General features: G+C 44.3%; 1 protein-coding gene across 2 annotated transcripts in view; it reads right to left on the bottom strand.

Annotated features, from left to right (window-relative positions):
- Nucleotides 1-15,497, bottom strand: part of WDR75 (WD repeat domain 75) — a 34,944-nt gene that overhangs the window by 4,388 nt on the left and 15,059 nt on the right. For both annotated transcript variants that reach the window (XM_081916867.1, XM_081916868.1), the window contains exons 8-17: nt 13,847-13,935; nt 12,278-12,436; nt 10,505-10,564; nt 10,295-10,410; nt 8,518-8,693; nt 6,966-7,129; nt 4,186-4,366; nt 2,700-2,794; nt 2,217-2,312; nt 676-845 (exon numbers count right to left, since the gene is read on the bottom strand). In XM_081916867.1, coding sequence (XP_081772993.1) covers nt 676-845; nt 2,217-2,312; nt 2,700-2,794; nt 4,186-4,366; nt 6,966-7,129; nt 8,518-8,693; nt 10,295-10,410; nt 10,505-10,564; nt 12,278-12,436; nt 13,847-13,935 — 1,306 coding nt within the window. The remainder of the gene's footprint in view (nt 1-675; nt 846-2,216; nt 2,313-2,699; nt 2,795-4,185; nt 4,367-6,965; nt 7,130-8,517; nt 8,694-10,294; nt 10,411-10,504; nt 10,565-12,277; nt 12,437-13,846; nt 13,936-15,497) is intronic.

Raw genomic sequence — 15,497 nt, 5'->3', positions numbered from 1 at the left:
CATCTAGTCCAATGTACTGGTTAAGAGCAGTGGACTCGTAAACTGGTGAATCAGGTTCGATTCCCTGCTCCTCCACATGCAGCTGAGGGGTGACCTTGGGCCAGTCACACTTCTCTGAAGTCTCTCAGCCCTACTCACCTCACAGAGTGTTTGTTGTGAGGCAGGAAGGGAAAGGAGATTGTTGGCCGCTTTGAGACTCCTTAGGGTAGTGATAAAGCGGGATATCAAATCCAAAATCCAAATCCAAACCCAGAACGCGGGAATCTGTAGCCCAATGTGGGACTTGAATCAGCGACTCTGAGATTTAGAGTCTCTTGCCCTGCCTACTGAACTATCACCCATCTCCCCTAATGAAAGGAAGCAGAAGATTTCTGAGTTAAAGCAGTGTTGTCCAGAAAACTTATACCAAGAAAGGGAGCAATTCATATGTACCGAAATCAGGCACAACATTGATTTCCAAAGTGAGGGATTCAGGTTTAGCTCTCAACTGACTCGAAGTCCCCCTGTGAGCTTTGCGGCTAAATGATGACCTCTCGTCCTGTCTCACCATGTTAATGGTAGGTAAGGGTAGCAGAGCTGAAAAAGGCTACAGAAATGACTAGCACAACAACTTGGCTTTCTGAGCACTTAACAACTCATTGCAATATTGTCCCGGATGCGCATTTAAACACTTACAAGTGTTTCAGTCAAGAAGTAAAACTGAGATTGGCTGAGCCACTGATATTTTTCTGAATGAACGGACTCGGGTAGATCTCTTGGAACAAAGACAGCACACCGGACTTGGCCCCTGCAGACCTTTCTGTGGATACACAAAGGCTGCGGCTCACAGGGTTTGAATACAAATACTGAGGGGAAGAAAAAGAAGAAAAAGAGAATTTTAGTCTTTAAGAACCGCTTTCCGCGTTGCTTTTCTGAGGTCTGAAGTCAGTGCATGATCACAAAATGATAAAAAACCCCATACATTCAGTATAGCTCCTGGTACTTATATGGGAACCTATCAACGAAGTCTAAATAAACCAGTCCACTGTCTACAGAGTTCCACCAATAAAGATTAGTATGGACCAAGATACAGCATGACAGGCCTAGTTCTCAGTCAGTTGGTAAACCTGTCACTGGACTGTACCACCTCAGTGAGAAATAGGCTATAGAGCAGGGATGGGGAACTCCCATCAGCCCTAGGCAGTGTGGCTAAATGCAGGGCATGATGGGAATTGTAGTCAGGCAACATCTGCAGGACCATGGGCTGCCCAACCCAGCTGTAGAGTATCACACATTGCAGGATAAAGAACAGTTAAAAGGAACTCCTGAAATGGAAATAGGCTTTTCCCCCACCATAGACTTTAAACTTTTTGACAACAACCACCCCACGTGCAGAAAACAAGGAATGTGAACAAGATATTATTGCTCACCTGATCTAGCCCAGTAGGGGGTGGAAGTTATTAAAAGGCTCTGTGGTGCCAAGACTGTCAGGTGGCCTTTTTCATTAAAATAGCTTTCTTATAATGAGAATCTACAACCCAGAAAACAGATCTCAGGGCAAGGCTCTAAGCGACATGGTATCCCAAAGGTCTGCTAGACAGATTGCCCTACTTTGGTAATGGTAAGAGCACCTTGCTCTAGATCAGACACCCCCAAACTCAGCCCTCCAGCTGTTTTGGGACTACAACTCCCATCACCCCTAGCTAACAGCACCAGTGGTCAGGGATGATGGGAATTGTAGTCCCAAAACAGCTGGAGGGCAGAGTTTGGGGATGCATGCCCTAGATAAAAGGGGTTTGGGCGCCAAGACACAAGGAAGTTCGGGCCAACCAATTCTGGAGCACTTGTCCTCTCACCCAGCAATCCCACCATGCTCCAGCCTGGTTCAGAAGGACCAGCGATCTTATAGATGGGCATTTTGGGGATGCAGTTGTGGGGGGAAAGAACAGTCCACTTGGTCCAGGATTCTGTTCTCACAGAGGAAAACCAGAGGCTTATGGGGAAGTCTGAAAGCTAGGTTTGAGTACAAGGGGAGTGAGAAACATTCCGTCAGCAAACTTTCTTGTCTTAAGATCCAAACCATGATATAGTTTCCATGTAGACAAGAGCGGCCTATTTTAAAGAGTTATTTTAAGTGGCTTTCAAGTCCAAGGAAGTAAAATATTTTCCTGGGCAGTATGGGTCTGCAGTTTTGGCCAGTGATCCTTAACAAAAATGAAAGAGGTCTTTATGCTCACCATCTGAGTATTCCGAGTGGGATGAAACCGCGACGATGTTCTCAGACAGACAATCTGGCTGCAGAACAATGACATTTAATTGGGCACTCCATTCCACTGAAAATCAAAATAACCAGATTATGAAGGAGAACCACAGACTCCCAAGGATATGCTTTGCAATGGAGGACGGAACTAGAATTAATTCAAACCATAAATGCAGCTAGGAGAACTTTCAAAGGGAGGATCTGAACAGGGGAGAGGAGGTCGTTTGGGGATTCAGCAACAATACCTGCCGTATAATTTTATGTGATACGGTTCCAACGACTGGATAAATAAAAACTAAAAATATTTGGCATTAAGCTGAAATATAAAGCAATTTGTCTCCTTGGGTTCTCTCAGAATGACCAATTTTTAATCAAAGGAAGGAAGGAAGGAAGGAAGGAAGGAAGGAAGGAAGGAAGGAAGGAAGGAAGGAAGGAAGGAAAGGTGATAAAATGTTCTTACATGTACAGCTCAGCAAGTTCCAACAGCACAAAAATCCAGTGTTGGTGGTGCCAAGAAGGTATTTTGAACAACTCTGCCTCCCAAAACACAGGTTTCTGGAAGAATAAATAACAAAGATAATGTTAATTAGTCGTGTCCATGAGATATTTCGCCGTAGGGTCACTATATAATCTAAGACAGGCATAGGCAAACTTGGCCCACCAGATTTTTTTGGGACTACAATTCCCATCATCCCTGACCACTAGTCCTGTTAGCTAGGGATGATGGAAGTTGTAGTCCCAAAATATCTGGAGGGCCAAGTTTGCCCATGCCTGATCTAAGACAACCCTAGCTCACTTCAGGCAGCTACTTCTGCTATTTCCATGGTTGAAATGGGTACAGGCGGGAGGCCAGCCATGTCTGCCTTAGGTGCCATGCTTCGTTTTCCCCAATCCTTGCTCAAGAGCTCATACCTCACAGACTGGTAAAAGATGGGAATCTACCTTCTGCATGCTTTAGTATAAGGTTTAAGTAAGTAATTTTAAGTGAAAGACTATATGTGTGCTCAAAAGAAAGCAGTTTATTAGTTTTGGAGACCTGCCACACATTAAAAAGTGGGTTACAATGGGCACCGCTGATGCCTAGGCGAATCAGGGATTCAAGAGTCAGGACTGGTTGAAGTCTTTCCATTAAACCACCACACAACCTTTCTCTTTCTTCTCGATCTCAAGAGCAATTTTGTTTGCGCTCAGACTCTTATTTTATGACCCTCTAATTCCAACAAGGGAGATTCCCTCCCCCCCTCCTTGCAACCAGGTAAATGTTTACTCTAAATAAACAGAGAGGCATTTCTCAGGCTAATTGTAGAGCTTACAGCTTCTTAGCAAACCCGTTCTGTTGTAATCCCCCGTAAGATAATACCGGTGTGGGCAGGTGCTAAAAAAGCAGGGCAAGATTTCTTTAGGAAACTTTTGCAATAAATAAACTAGACAGGGGAAGCAAGCAGCATGGAAGATGTAATTCCAAAAGCGGAAGGTATTTCTGCAGTCTTGTTGAAATCAAACTATAGGCAACACCCAATGTCACATGACAGAACTTCCACTTCCTACTCATGCCCCAAACTTCCATGAGCCCAATAATCTGCTCCAGAGGATTGAGGACCATCTGGAGCAAAATTTGAGGGAAGGTTGGTGGCTGCAGGAGGGAAGATGGGCGTTTGTTTCCCACCCAATGCAATTTCTAGTTCTGCACAGATTATTTTGGACACATGTAAAAAATAAGCTGATTTTGTTGCAGAGCTTTGTTGGTATTTAAAGATCTTTCCCTCAAAACCAACGATTCTTGTGAAAGCTCAGAAGGGCCCAATAAAGAAGTTTCTGAAAGGAAAATAATAAGGATTGTTGCTTTAAAAACTTTGGGGAAATATTAGATTAGTTTCATTACATGCTTCAATGAACCTTTTTTTTAAAAAAACTGATTTAAATTAAAGGAGCACATGGTTACTTACCGTATAGTCCCAGGAAGATGGCAGAAAGTACATTTCAGATCCCACAGTTCCGAGTCCCACACAGTGACTATTTTGTCAAAGCTGACTGCAAGCAAAGAGCCATCTTCGGAGAAACAGCAATTTGTAGCTTGATAGTTGTGATAGCTTCCTACGAAGTCGCAGGCCCAAGTTATGCTTTGATCTGTTAAAGAGAAAGAAATCCCACACGTTTATAACAGGACATATGTGTTAAAACTGAGTAACATGATAAATAGTATGAAAGAATATTAAGGCAAGGGTCCACAATTTCCATTTGGCTTTGGTACCCAAGCCAAGAACTATGATCACTTGTCTCACCCCTTGAAAGTTTGGATGCATCATGTGGCAAGGCGACCCAGACCTTCGGTGGAAAAGGGAAGTTTCCTGGTCTCTCTTTGGCTGCAGAAGACCAAGAATCCTTCATTGCCTTTTCCATAAGGGGAGGCGGGGCTTACACATTGGGCCCTGCATTGGAACAGCAGCCTTCCACCATGCCCTCCTTCTTAGGGCAGGAAGTGGAGTGGCGGGGGAATGCTTGACTGTTTGGACATGTGGCCACAGCACTCCCTACCTTCTTCCTAACCCTGAAACTGGGAAGAGGGTAAGGCAGGCATCCCCAAACTTGGCCATACAGATGTTTTGGGACTACAACTCCCATCATCCCTAGCTAACAGGACCAGTGGTCAGGGATGATGGGAGTTGTAGGCCCAAAAAACATCTGGAGGGCCGCGTTTGCCTATGCCTGGGGTATGGGGATTGTTGTGCAATTGCTGAGATGACCCCTGCCCATAGCTGAAGCTTTTGAGGCTGGGATTTGCCATGGTCACCAGACAAAAGTGCCACACTTCCTGTGGGCAAGCAGAAATCCTGGAATCAGGTGAGGGCACTTAGTTAATACCTAACTGTGTGCGCTCCTTGAGCATTCAATCAAACGTTAAATAAGCCATTACCTTATTTAAATTGCATATTTCTGCTGACATCAACTTCAACAGCAATTCTGGGATAGTGATCACAAGCGTGTAGGCTTTTCCTGGCACAAACATGACTCACTGTTTTGATTAGAAGGAAGTACTTAAATCTTGAAAAAGGATAGTTGAGGTGTGTGACCACCTCAGCTGTTTTTCCTGGGAGGTGTCCAAGGCCAATTTCAGACTTGTGTTGTAGGAGTCGTCAGCACCACATTAAAGAGGCACTATATTCTTATACCACATTAAATGAGTACTATATGTCTTTTGCTGAATGCCAGGCATAGGGACATATGCCTTTTTGTTTGAAAACAACCCCAGACTTGGCTTCCGGTTCCACTCTGCCTTAATAGATTGCAGGCAGGGGATTGTAGGTGAAGGACAAAGGGTGATTGAGGGTAAATTATCCTTGCAAATTCCACCCCCAGGGATAGGAGGAATGGGCTTCACTTGCAGTTTGTCTCGGTACCTGGCTCTCGCTCTGGCATGGAATACGGGGGGCAGAGGCACTGAGTGCAAAAGCACTTTGCCTGGTGAAAACCCTCCAATGCCGCCATTAAGAAGCAGAGGTTCTTCTGTTAATTAGAGCTTAATTGGACGAAAGTACAGGTGTGTGGTAGAAGAGATGAGAGCACAAACTGTGGAACAAACCAACTGCAAGGACTTTAAGGTTTACATTTGTGATAAGACTTCATTTGATGCAAAAGATTGGGAGGGAGGGGAGAGAGCCTATGGTTTCTTTATTTAAAGATTTCTTCTCTACATTTATGATTCGGCAACCCTCCTCTGAAAGTTAGTTCAATTTATACTTCCAACATGAATCTGATTCCGCCTTATTAATTCTTACCCAACCTACTCAGACTTAAATACCATCTATGAATCATTTCCAAGTAGTTCTTTCTCAATGAATAACATGCAGCAAATTTCAGGTCGCATCTATGTTGTGTCATATATCTATTGCCTAGTATGTCACTGAAGCTTTAACAAGCTCGTCTTTTGTTTCCCATTCTAATTAAAAATTATACATTTTAAACCGAAGTTTACCCTTATGTTGTAAGAATTTTTAAAAAAATTGTGAGCTTTGGTCCAAAAATAAATTCTTTCTATCTAATTTGTGTATCTGGTGATATTGCAACCTATCCATAAGTTGCCTCCTCAAGTTTTCCATTGATTTCAGTTTGGGTCCCCCCCCCCCCCGTAAAACCCAGCAATTCCCTGTAAATTGGTTTTGTTATAATGCGGCTATTACTGGACTGTAATTGAAAACTAATAAATACAATTTACAGTGGTACCTCGGGTTAAGTACTTAATTCGTTCCGGAGGTCCGTTCTTAAGCTGAAACTGTTCTTAACCTGAAGCACCACTTTAGCTAATGGGGCCTCCTGCTGCTGCCGCACCGCCAGAACCCGATTTCTGTTCTCATCCTAAAGCAAAGTTCTTAACCTGAAGCACTATTTCTGGATTAGCGGAGTCTATAACCTGAAGCGTATGTAACCTGAAGCGTATGTAACCCGAGGTACCACTGTATTAACCAAAACGAAAAAAGAAAACAATCCCAGACTTGCCCTGTGTTTTCTGTGGGAAGCTCTTGTTTCTGACCTGAGGATGAAACAAACACAATCTAAAGGCATCAGAAGCACACTATGTGAATCTACGGAAGGATAAAAGTGTTGCTCTGCCTTGTTTCAAGTCCCCTGCCCTTATCAGTAAACAGAGAGAAGAGGATTTCCCCCCTCTCTATGGTGAATAAAAGCACAATGTAGTATTTTACAGGTACACCACCATCCTTTTACTCACTTTCACCATCATTGTCAACCAGTAGCATCCAGACTTTGAAGTGCCCATCGTTGCCAGCTGTTACCAAAGTCGGGGTTATATTTTCAGATGCGTCTGTGCAACGGAAACACATAGCTGTGACACAATCCTCATGCGGCATGTTTATTCTTGTGTTCAGAGTAAAGCTGCAAGAAAGGAGGAGAGAGATTCCTTGAAGCCACGGTGCTTAAGGGCACCTAACTCTATGTTGGATTGCGATCACCGTAAGCATTATACTTTGACATTATAACCACCCACCCACCCTACGAAAATAAGATAGATAAAATAAAAAGGATGGAGATTTTTTATATTTTTTTTTCATTTTCATTTCATCTGACTGGATTCAATTTGCTATCTTGATTATTTAATTTCTATACCGCTTAATGCTAATAAAAGGATCTGTAAGCAGTGTACAAAAAAATGAACAAGTAACTTAAAATATTGTAGTTACAGGTAGGTAGCCGTGTTGGTCTGCCGTAGTCAAAACAAAATAAAAAAATTCCTTCCAGTAGCATCTTAGAGACCAACTAAGTTTGTCATTGGTATGAGCTTTCATGTGCATGCACACTTATCTGAAGTGGTATCTGAAGACGTGTGCATGCACACGAAAGCTCATACCAATAAAAAACTTAGTCGGTCTCTAAGGTGCTATTTGAAGGATTTTTTAAAATTTTGTTTAGAATATTGTGACAGTAGAGAGTTACATATAAAATGGTAATTAATTCAAAGTTACATATATACAGTCGTACCTTGGAAGTTGAGCGGAATCCGTTCCGCAAGTCAGTTCAACCTTCAAAACATCCGGAAACCAAAGCGCGGCTTCCCATTGGCTGCAGGAAGCTCCTGCAGCCAATTGGAAGCCGCAGAAGCCCCGTCAGACTTCCAAAAATAGTTTGCAAACCGGAACAGTCACTTCCAGGTTTGCAGCGTTTGGGAGCCAAAATGTTCAACTTGCAAGGTGTTGAGATCCAAGGTATGAATGAATGCGTGTGTGTGTGAGAGAGACACACCCACCCTGAGCCTCTGGGTTCTCACTTGGTGTTCAAACAAACTCTCAGCTTACCCCCAAAAGCCTCGCAACAAGAAGAGTTCTTGGAAACAGCAGAGATCACCCTAGTCTCTTACTTCAGACTTGTTTTTTTATGGGCAGGCCCACTTCCTCAGGCTGCCCACAGATGTGTCCCATTCAGCTGCAGGAGCTTCTGTTTCCATAGTAAGAGGCACATATCTGCCTTGGTGGATACTGTTACATAGGTTCCGACCAACATGACAGCGGCCACAGAACAGGAGCAGCCATGCCACTAGGACACATGTCAGGGGGATCTGTGTGCGCACATGTGCATGGATAAAGTAATGTCGTGCAACAACTGCACATGCATGCTCCCCTTTTATACTCATACCTGAAGACCCATCTTGTCACAGGTTTAATGGGGGCAGCAAGTGTGGGCAATGAAAACATTTGAGACTGACAAATCTACATTATCTGAAACAATCGGCTTTCTGCCAACTTGCTAGACAATGCAAGAATGAGTACCTTTGCTTTTGCTCGTCATAAGCCCAGAGTTTCATGTACATTTCAAGATCGCTGCTGCTTCCTTGCCGCTGTTCTACAGTAGCCAGCCAGTTGCCTTCGGAATCAAACGCAGCCTTCACTAACTCAATCTGGTTCAGCCCGTGTTCATGAATATACTCCTGCTGCACAATATCCAACTGCAATTTTTTGAAAGAAGAGATGAAGTAGGTTTATGGGCTCATGCACATTTGGAAGGTCAGTCAGTCAATGAATAATAATAATAATAATAATAATAATAATAATAATAATAATAATAAAATTAATTAATTAATTAATTACTTATACCCCGCCCATCTGGCCGGTCCTCCCCAGCCACTCTGGGTGACTTCCAAAAGAATATTAAAAGCACAATAAAAGATCAAACATTAAAAACTTCTGTAAACAGGGCTGCCTTCAGATGTCTTGTAAAAGTCAGATAGTTGTTTATTTCCTTGACATCTGATGGGAGGGCATTCCACAGGGCGGGCGCCACTGCTGAGAAGGCCCTCTGCCTGGTTCCCTGTAACCTCACTTCTTGTAGGGAGGGAACCGCCAGAAGGCCCTTGGTGCTGGACCTCAGTGTCTGGGCAGAATGATGGGGGTGGAGATGCTCCTTCAGGTATACTGGGCCAAGGCCGTTTAGGGCTTTAAAGGTCAGCACCAACACTTTGAAGCCAGCTACTGGTGAAGAAACACATATGCACTTTGCACCTCTTTATTTGCATCACCCACTCTCATCCCAATGCCATCTGATATGCTTCTTCCTGCCCCCGAGTTGTGCTGCTTTCCCCACTACCTCCAGCAAAGCCTTTCTTGCAATACTTTAGCCTCATCCTACCTACAGCAACACTGCCACCCCGCACCTTGTGTTCACTACTTGTTCTCCAGCCATCTAGGCCAGGGTTGTATTTAGGGCTGCGTGATATATCAATACATCTCGTATATGTGTATGCAAGCTATGCAAAAATCACGATGTGGGAAAACCCCTGAAGCCAGCCAATGTCTCTACATATCTCCATCCTTATTACAGACACCATGATATACAGTGATACCTTGGTTCTCAAACACCTTGGTACTCAAACAACTTGGAACCCAAACACTGCAAACCTGGAAGTAAGTGTTCCAGTTTGTGAACTTTTTTTGGAAGTTGAACGTGCTCGTTTTGAGTGTTATGCTTCCGATTTGAGTGCCACACTTCTGTTTTGAGTGTTACGCTGGGGTCTGTTTTTGCTATTTATTTTGCGTTTTTGTTTAGGCAGCTCTTTTTGTTTTGTTTTTGTGACTGTGTGGGACCCAGTTCAGCTACTAATTGATTGCATGTGTGACTGCAGTACATTGTTTACTGCTTTCATTTTATGTCCTTAGATAGTAAAATTCATGTTGAATTGCTGTTTTAGGGGTTGTTTTTAAAAGTCTGGAACAGATCAATCCGTTTTGCATTACTTTCTATGGGAAAGTGCGCCTTGGTTTTGGAATGCTTTGGTTTTGGAATGGACTTCTGGAACGGATTAAGTTTGAGAACCACGGTACCACTGTATCATGATGTTGAAAACCAGATACCGCCCAGCCTTAGTAGTATTTTGTTTCTGTGCAGAAATTATATGTCCAGTTAATGTTAAAAAAGAAACCAACAACCCCAAACAGCAGCCACAAATAGCATTGCTAGCCCTCATCCTTATTTACCACTGTGACGAGAGCACAGCTAAGACATACCAAGTGAGTCCTGAGCTACCATTAGATCACCACTGGCCTAACTTACATTGTAAAGCTGCTTGTCATTTTGCAGCGAATAGAACTGCAGGTGGCCTGGTTTGCCGTTCAGAACCAAAGCTTTAGTTCGAGGGTCAACCATCAAGCCAGCCTTGACATCACTGCCTGAAAGGAAACAGATGGTTTGAGCTGGAATGCAGTTTCTTTGGAGAAAAGGAGATACGCAGGTATATAAATAAGCTCTCTGAAGCAAACATACCTCTGCTCAATCCTTGAATGACTGTGGAGACCTTCAGGTTGCTGTGTATGATGGTTATTTCTACATGAATTTTAAAAGAAAGTTAATAAGGTTAAGAATGAAAGCTGGCAGAGCATTAAAAGGCCTATTGTTTACCAAATGATGATTCAGAATCTGCATCAGCCCATAGAACAGGAGTGGGAAACTTGTCATGCAACAGCATCTAGAGGGCTTCAGATGGCCTTCTCTGGGCATAAAACATTTTATTCAGAAAAAAATGGTGCACTTCAAATGGCCAGTTATGGCTTGCAGCTCAGGAATGTTATTGGATGCAGAACTCCACTTGGTATGGCCAAGACTGATGTGGTGGTCAACAGCACATATGGTCAGCCTTAGTTAGATTTGCCGGTTGATATTCCTTCCTTAAAAAGCAAAGACATCACCTTGCCGACAAAGGTCCATATAGTTAAAGCTATGGCTTTCCCAGTAGTGATGTATGGAAGTGAGAGCTGGACCATAAAGAAGGCTGATCGCCGAAGAATTGATGCTTTTGAATTATGGTGCTGGAGAAGACTCTTGAGAGTCCCATGGACTGCAAGAAGATCAAACCTATCCATTCTGAAGGAAATCAGCCCTGAGTGCTCACTGGAAGGACAGATTGTGAAGCTGAGGCTCCAATACTTTGGCCACCTCATGAGAAGAGAAGACTCCCTGGAAAATGCCCTGATGTTGGGAAAGATGGAGGGCACAAGGAGAAGGGGATGAGAGAGGACAAGATGGTTGGACAGTGTTCTCAAAGCTACCAACATGAGCTTGACCAAACTGTGGGAGGCAGTGGAAGACAGGAGTGCCTGGCGTGCTCTGGTCCATGGGGTCATGAAGAGTCGGACATGGCTAAACAACAACATCCCTTCCTTGAAAGGAGGGACTTTAAAATGTTTGAACATGCCCTAGTAACTAATGGGCAAGGGGCTGAGGCAGATTGGAAATCACAGTTACTTCAGAATGAGCCTGCTATGAGATACAAGGAGCATGCCACACCCATCCTAGATTTGCTTCTCTGGCTGCTGTGCTAAATCAAAAGTTCTGGTGCTTATCTTGTAAGCCTGTTAATCAGTTTCACTAGGGAACAGAGAACTCTTTCTCCCATGAGTACTTCCCCAATCTTTTCAGACTGGCTGAAAAGGCCCCATTAACTATTAGGGCTGGGAGTCATTCTTGAACAAGCTTCTTCAGTAGTGGCCCCCACTTTCCAGTTGGGAGAGCACCACAGCCTCACCGTTATAAACATTGTTCATTCATATGTACAGCTGCTTAAGGGTCTTTTAAACCAGTACAACCTCAGGCATACAACTGGCACTGAAAGAAAGCCAGTTCATCGTTGGGTTTGGGCTTAATTGAGGCAGGAAGATCCTCATGGAGCGACAGGGGATAAAAATATAAATCCAGAGAAAGCAACCCTCCCCACAAGCCCTATAGAATAAACAGAGAGATGCCAATCACAAAGCAGGGAGGGAAAGGGCCGGGGTGGTGCTGGTGGTGGCTTCAGATGCTGTTGAACTACAACTCCCATCATCCCTGACCTCTGGGGCTGATGGGAGTTGGTAGTCCTACAGTACCTAGAGGGCTACTGTTGGTTTCCAATCCATGGCTCAGGCGCTCATGGAAATTTGAAGCTGGAGCTGCTTGGATATAAATGACTGATTTAAGGAGGTTATCACCTTTCAAAACCCAAACAGCCACGGTTGTTTGACATTATAAAGAGGTAGGTTTCTCTCCCCCATTTGGACTTACTGTTATCTGCATGCGAGGTACAAACGAAGGCTCCATCTGGAGAGACGGAGATGTGCTCTATTGTGGATCCCAACCGGGGCAAGAATTCCTTCTTCGCATCTGACCCATCTCGCCACTGCACCAGGACAGACTCGATTCCGCCACTCAGGAGGCTAGTTCCTATCAAACCGAACAAAATTTGTGTGCCTTAGAAATGTAGCACTTTACACACACACACACACACACACACACACACACACACACAGCATACTGCTCAGTGCAACTGGAGCAATGTGACTTGCCACAGATCTGGTTACTCTCCATGGATATTACAGTCTCGGAGGGCATCATTACCTGTTGCCATATACATTAATCTAGGACAGGGGTGCACAATCTTCAGCCCTCCAGATGTTTCTGGACTACAACTCCCATCAGCCCCAGACAGCATAGCCAGTGATCGAGGATGGTGGGAGGTGTAGTCCAACAACATTTGGAAGGTCACAGGTTGTGCAACCCTGATCTAGGTTTAGATGCTGAAAAGGACCAAGGCTGCAGTCCTATACACGTATACCTGGGATTAAGGCTCAGTGAACCCAATGGGATTTACTTCCCAGTAGATAGGCATGCACTGAGTTTGATGCACAATTGCCATATGGACACAAATGCAAGTGTAATAAATAATATACAAACATGTGGACACAGACTGCGTGGGCTCTTGTGTGCCTGACTATAAGAACTGAAAAAACCCAGCAACAAGAAGATCAGGAGCAACTGGATTGTGTTTATGAAGCAAATAGTTATGTTGCAACACAACAAAATCCCCCCACTTGCCAGGTCAAACTGCTTCCTGTTTCGGAGGGAAGCCAAGAATAAAATAAACACTGCGGTGGGTCACTTCAAGTTCCCGCTGAGGTCAACAAGATTTTATCTTCACAGCTTTCAACATAGAAAAACAATTTTTATTTAGTTCCATTTTGCGAGAGGATTAAATTCCTACTTCCTCTGCTTGTTGAAGAACCGAAACAGTTTACTTCTGCCTGTCAACCCAAAGAGAGTGGCACGAAGCACTTTTATGCAGGGGTAGCCAACCTTGTGCTCACAATATGACTACAACTCTAATCATCCCCCTAAATTGGCCATGGTGGCTAGAGCTGAAGGCACCAGATTAGCTATCTCTGTCTTTATGCAACACACAGACAACTCTGTTGCTTTTGCCACAGTCCCATCTCTAAACTTCCACACTTATGCAAGATGTATTGAGGAGATCTAACTCTTTTGCTTTGACACTGCTGTACATTTATATAGCGTATTTCAAATCAAGAGCAGTTCACAAGTGTTTTCTGAAGAGAATGTTGGGAATCTGTTGAGAAATTCTCTTAACTGCTTCATCTTCAAAAGGATCTCAAAGCCACATACAGAAAACAGAAATCAAATTCAAGAGAGTAGAATTTCAGAACTATCATATTGCAGATGGGTGAATCTGCACGGGGAGAGATTGCTAGAAAAGTGACTTGCTCAAGGCCACTGGTGAGGTGATGGAAGAGGTGAGAGAATTGAAACAGGAAATGTTCCTAGCTTGGGTAACGTTACCTTCAACAGTGAAAGCGAGATCCATAACTTCACCGTGGTGCCAGTGCATTGTGGAGTACGTGTACTCTTTCTTGTGATTAAAATTTCTCCTAGAGCGGGGGGAAAAACCATTCAATTTAGGGCAAACTTTCCAAGTTAGGGATCTTGAGGAGGAGGACTGGTGCACCAAGAGATACTTGAAGCACCTTGGGAAATTCTCGGGTTCTAATTATATTCTCCTGTGCTTTGCATACAGAATAAAAACATGGCACTGTGATTCAGCTAAAGAGCTCTGTTGGCATCAATAGACTTTCACATGGGGACTGCTCACCAGACAGGAAACTGCAGGCCTAAAGGTGATGTCGCATTCAAAGCCCAAATAAAATGTGGTCCACCTGCATTGCAGTCCTTTCTAGTGGGATGTAGATCCCAAGGTGTATTCCAATACACATGGTGCATCCATCCTCTCCCTCGGTTACTTGCCCACTGACAACTAAAACTGGATTAAGGCCAGAAGCCTCAATACCAGGTCTTTTACCAATAACCATGAGAATGGTCTGTAGGCAGATGGAGCAGTCCTGCTACTGCAACTAAGCAGGTTTGGTCAGGTCAGGAGCCCTGGGAACCACATGTAAGCTGGTGGAACGCTCCGTCACAAGAGACTAGGGCCCTGTGGGACTTGACATCTTTATGCAGGGCCTGCAAGACAGAGCTGTTCCACCAGGCCTTTGGCCACGGCATAGCCTGACTCCCTCCTTTGGCAATCTTCACAAAACTCTAGCCCAATGGTTGCCATCAATTTGATTTGAATTAATTTTATAATGAAATGATTTTAGAATGTTGTATTATTTTATTGTTGTTAGCCACCCTGAGCCCGGCTTCGGCTGGGGAGGGCGGGATATAAATAAAATTTATTATTATTATTATTATTATTATTATTATTATTATTATTGAGTTCTTTGGAAGAAGACCTGACTATATATGTAACAGATAAACAGCCCTTGCTCACTTACAGATATGCACTCTTGCCACTATTCAAGTATGAAGATTTAGAGTAGATATTTCCAACAACTATTAAATTGTTCAGCAGGCCTCTTCTCCTTTGCCTCCAGCTGCCCCAAGTACAGTGGTGCCTCGCAAGACGAAATTAATTCGTTCCGCAAGTCTTTTCGTCTTGCGAGTTTTTCGTCTTGCGAAGCACGGTTTCCCATAGGAATGCATTAAAAATCAATTAATGCGTTTCTATGGAAACCGCCTTCAGACCAGGTCCGGGGACAGTCTGTCCCCCGACCTCTTCTGAAGGCTGGCGGGGGGGCGAAAGTCTTTGCTCCCCCCCCCGCCTGCCTTCCCGGGACAGCGGAGACTTCTCCGCTGTCCCGGGGCAATCTTAAAATGCTGGCGGGCGGCAGCGAAAGCTTCGCTGCCGTCCCCCAGCATTTTAAAAGCCCCCAGGACAGCGGAGACGTCTCCGCTGTCCCGGGGCGATTTGAAAATGCTGGCGGGCAGCAGCGAAGCCTTTGCTGCCGCCCGCCAGCATTTTAAAAACCCCGGGACAGCGGAGGACTACTCCGCTGTCCCGGGGCGATTTAAAAGCCCCCAGGAAGGCAGGCAGGGGGGACAAAGACTTTTGCCGCCCGCCCGCCTTCAGAAGAGGTCCAGGACCTCTTCTGAA

The sequence above is a fragment of the Podarcis melisellensis genome (assembly GCF_964234715.1).
Source record: "Podarcis melisellensis genome assembly, chromosome: 1".
Lineage (NCBI taxonomy): Eukaryota > Metazoa > Chordata > Lepidosauria > Squamata > Lacertidae > Podarcis > Podarcis melisellensis.
The sequence above is the reverse complement of the archived record's forward strand: the minus strand, read 5'-3'. Positions and strand labels throughout refer to the sequence as shown.